Raw genomic sequence first — 4375 nt, 5'->3', positions numbered from 1 at the left:
CTCTGCCTCCTGAGTGCTGGGATTAAAGGCATGTGCCACCATGCCAGGCTACTCTATTTATTTTTTTTTTTTAAATATTTTATTCTTTTTTAACAAAGCATAGGGTAGGGGTTTATTTACATAAGGGTGGGTGCCCCATATTGACACCTGTACTGTGATGAATGTGTATTTAAGTCCACACTCAAATACAGATCCTGTGACCTCCTGACAGCTGCACAAAATGGTGAGGGAGGTGCCTCTTGGTATTCTCAGCTTTTATATTCTTTGCCCTTCCCCCCACATGCAGCTAAGGTGGACTGATTGGATGGGAGGGGTATGTGACCTCCCCCCCCCCACTCCTTGATGATCATGGGAAGGAGGTGTGACTAGAGCTTGCTGGCATAGTGGTTAGAGGACACTTACAGGTAACATTCCACCCCTTCTTCTGGCTCTTACATTCTTTCTGCCAACCTCTTCCCCCAAAGTCCCTGAGCCTTGGAGGGAATGGCAGGTGTGGGATGATCTTTCTCCCATTGTGGCAAGGCACTGAACTTTCAGGTCTCTGCATGATCTGTTTTCCATGGGCTGTTGGCCAGTTTCAGTGGGATTCCATCTGCTATAAAAACACACACAGTAAGAAGCAAGAACATCTAAACAATGACTGCTATAATAACTTAACCTATGGGTGTAAACACAAATGCTTGGTTAACACTTTAGCAGAGGCACCATGTTCATCTAACAAAGCAATTGCAGTGACTATTTTATTTCTTATATTTATTTTTTTATGTGTATGTTTTGTCTGCTTGTATGTAAGTGCACTGTGTGCATGCAGTGCCCACAGAGGCTATAAGATGACATAAGATCCCCTGGCGCTGGAGTTACAGATGGTTGTAAGCCACCATGTGGTTGCTGGGACCCTGCAAGAGCAGCAAGTGCTCTTAACTGCTGAGCCATCTCTCTAGCCCCTGGGTCTCTTCTAAATGAGCTCTGCTCCTGCGTATTAAGCTACTCTTGTACCTGACAGATAAGATGCGGAGCCATGGAGTTTGGTGGTCTTGAAGACAATATTTAGAAGAGCCACTTCACTTCTTAGACTTCTGCTCCTTCATTAATTCACAGCTCTGACCCTAGAACTTCAAGCCACTGGGATGTTGGGCCACAGTATCCTCCAGGTTTCTGAGTGTCATAGATCAATTTGTTTTAAAAAATGTTAAGTATAACATATGGCCATCAAACTTTAATTTTGTCATATAAGGACATTTGTCAGTATAACTACCATCAGAAAACCAAACCAGACCAAACCAACCAACCAACCAACCAACCAGCCAACCAACCAACCCTGTGATTTCCCTATCAAAAAAATATAAAACATGTCAAATATACCTTTATGAGACTTAATACATTTATTTGTTTATTTTTCTTATCTTGCTATCCATCTCTGAAAAATATGTATTTTCTGCAGACTCATACTCAGTAAGCATAGTCTCAAATTCTTAATGGAAACTTCAGGTAGCCTAGTATTTACTGTATATGATGTCAGTTACCAGGTTTATATCAGTTACTTTCCAGCATTGAATGAACTGTTTTAGCTGTTATGTTTAATTAGACAAATATTCCTATATTTTATATTTCTCTCTGCTGGTATTAATAAAACAGAAAAAAGTGGCATATGTAGGTATGAATATGAGCTAGCATTTAGAAGATAAATTTGTCACTCAAATGGTAGAATAACTGATTTACCTACACAACATGTAATTTCTAAATTTTATATATGTTCATCTATCATCTATCTGTCTGTCTATCTATCATCTGTCTATCTATCTATCTATCTATATCTCACTATGTAGACAAGGCTATCCTCCCACTTGCTATGCAGGCCAGGCTGTCCCTCAAGCTCATAGTAATCCTCCTTCTTTAGTATCCCCAGTTCTGGAATAACCTCTATCTATCTATCTATCTATCTATCATCTATCTATCTATCATCTATCTATCTATCTATCTATCTATCATCTATCTATCATCTCTCTCTCTCTCTCTTAGGCTGTAGTACTACATAAATTCTATTGATTCTCTTTAATTGGAATTTCAGTGTCAAATAGAGTTTTATTATAAGACAGTTACGGGCTGTCATATTGTCACATTAATTTTAATAATTGTTCAGTAAAGAAGCCATAGGAATAGATAATATGATGTGCATTTTGATGAGGTTGTAGTTGTAACCTCTGTTTATGGCAGCAAAGTTTTGTTAACTGACAAGCTGTCAAGCACTTTGGGTTTTCCTTTCTATTTTCCAGGTTGGTTTATCAGTCTGTTCAGGAGCTGTGAACTGAGAGCCACATAATGAGGCTCCTATACCAGGGTTTTCTATCCTTATTCATGATATACACACTGAATTCATACAGCAAATATTTGTTAACCATGTTCTAAATGCTGTTGAATATAGAAATACATAGACATGTTCTACTTGAGAGTGATAACAGAGAGGCAGAATACCTATGTATAGGTGAATGTGACCCACATTTATTAAGCCATGATGTAAACCTTATGTGGTAAGTTCTTAAGAGAAGGCTAGACTACTATCGAAGTTGAGAGGAGGAAATGATTCTAGGCCTAGGTGATCAGGGAAATGATGAAGCTCAGTGGTGGAAGAATTATTTTGTATCCATAACATAAAGCTTTGTGCTGTCTCTAAATACACATCTATATTCTGGAATGATGGTGAAAGGTAGGTGGCTAAATGCACTGGCTTGGAAATCAACTTTTGTTCCAGGCCCAGCTGCCTTGAAACCTCATTTTATGCCCTTGAGTGTATAAAATCTATGTAATAATATGTGTCCAGCATATCTCACTATGATAAATGAGATAATATGAATGCCTAAGCTGCTCCCTGTAGTGAAAGTCAGATTGCTTGGCAGGTGTCTATTTTTTTTTTCCAGACACCTCAGGCCATACATTTGAATGATAGTAAGCACAGCTTCCCATGACTAACAGGATTAGTGTCCTTACCAAAGCGCTCAATTTATTGCTAGGGAATAGCATATTCTGTTAGCATCTGAACTGTTGTTTGAAAAAATTGTCGTATTTATTCCTTAGAGAAGATGCCTGCATGAATACAGAGCAGTATTGCTGAAATCACTGGAATATGCTAAAAAGGAAACAAACGCTTATTGGGCTGCTGCTGGTTTAGGGACTTTACAATAGTTTATAAATTCTTAAGTCATCTTCACTTAATAGCAGAGTAAACTGAGGCTTAGGTAAATTTTAGAAGGTTGCTTCGCTCCTGCAGCTGTCTGAAAGTTATCTGTTGGAACATGTTAGTATTGTGATGTACTCCTCACTCCAGTTTAATGTCTTTCTTACAGGCTAGTAGTGTAAAGCAACTATGTTCCTGGTGTGTGTGTGTGTGTGTGTGTGTGTGTGTGTGTGTGTGTGTGTGTGTACACATTTCTATGTTGCTTATTTGTTGGTCTGCTTGTCCATAGGTTACTTCTAGAACTGCTGGAGCTGCTGTTTGACAAGTTTAATGCTGTAGCCAGTGCACACTCTGTGGTGCTGGGGTACCTGCAGGACTCTGTTGGGACCCAGCCAACACAGCAGGAGGAAATCAAATTATATGATATGGCAGATGTGTGGGTGAAGATCCAAGATGTGCTGCAGGTAAGGGAAGGCTGTCTTCTTGATTTGGGACAATAGTTTAGAACAATAGAAAGCCATTACCCAAAGTAATTAAGAAGCATAAACAAAATGAGGAAGTAAAGCTTTCATTTAAAGATGATGTCATTAACTTTTAGCATCTTCAAAGGAACTTTTAACAATTTGTTTTTTTACTTCTTGGCCAGGCTTTAAAAATAAGAACCACTTTTCAATATGTAGCAATCAAAGATATATACTATCTGGCTTTCTGTTCTAATGTTCTTTACTTCACTGGAATCAGTCACATGCTTAGGAAATAAATGGCCTGGGTTGCTAACGGAGGAAGATCATGAATGTGAGACCATTCTAAGTTCTACAAGGAGTTCAATGACAGCTTTTGACTGTGGAGTGAGACTTGTTGCAAAAGAAGGAGACGGAGGGGGAGATAACAAATATTAAAATGTACTTAAATGCTATTTCATGAACATGAATGAGCTTAATTTTACTGATCATTTTCTTAACAATAACTTTTCCATGCATTGGGCTACATGATAGGTCAAGGGCTTATTCTGAGAGATGAGAATAAATCTATAAGGTAGAAATGTATCATTTGGTTGATTTGTTGATCTCTAGAGAAATGATAATACTGTTTGATGTACTGTTGAGATGGCCTTTAGAAATTATATTACCTATTTTTCTTTGCTAGCAGAATGTACCTGATATGGCCAGATGAAAATTAGAAGTACAATTAGAGTTATCTGAA

The 4375-nt window shown here is 38.2% G+C and overlaps 1 protein-coding gene across 1 annotated transcript in view; it reads left to right on the top strand.

The window, feature by feature from the left end:
- The window catches only part of Exoc4 (exocyst complex component 4), an 849021-nt gene that overhangs the window by 131439 nt on the left and 713207 nt on the right, over positions 1-4375 (top strand). The window contains exon 7 of the mRNA XM_008836072.2: positions 3462-3636. Coding sequence (XP_008834294.1) covers positions 3462-3636 — 175 coding nt within the window. The remainder of the gene's footprint in view (positions 1-3461; positions 3637-4375) is intronic.

This window comes from Nannospalax galili, unplaced genomic scaffold (assembly GCF_000622305.1).
Source record: "Nannospalax galili isolate Female #2095 unplaced genomic scaffold, S.galili_v1.0 scaffold1617, whole genome shotgun sequence".
NCBI lineage: Eukaryota > Metazoa > Chordata > Mammalia > Rodentia > Spalacidae > Nannospalax > Nannospalax galili.
The sequence above is the reverse complement of the archived record's forward strand: the minus strand, read 5'-3'. Positions and strand labels throughout refer to the sequence as shown.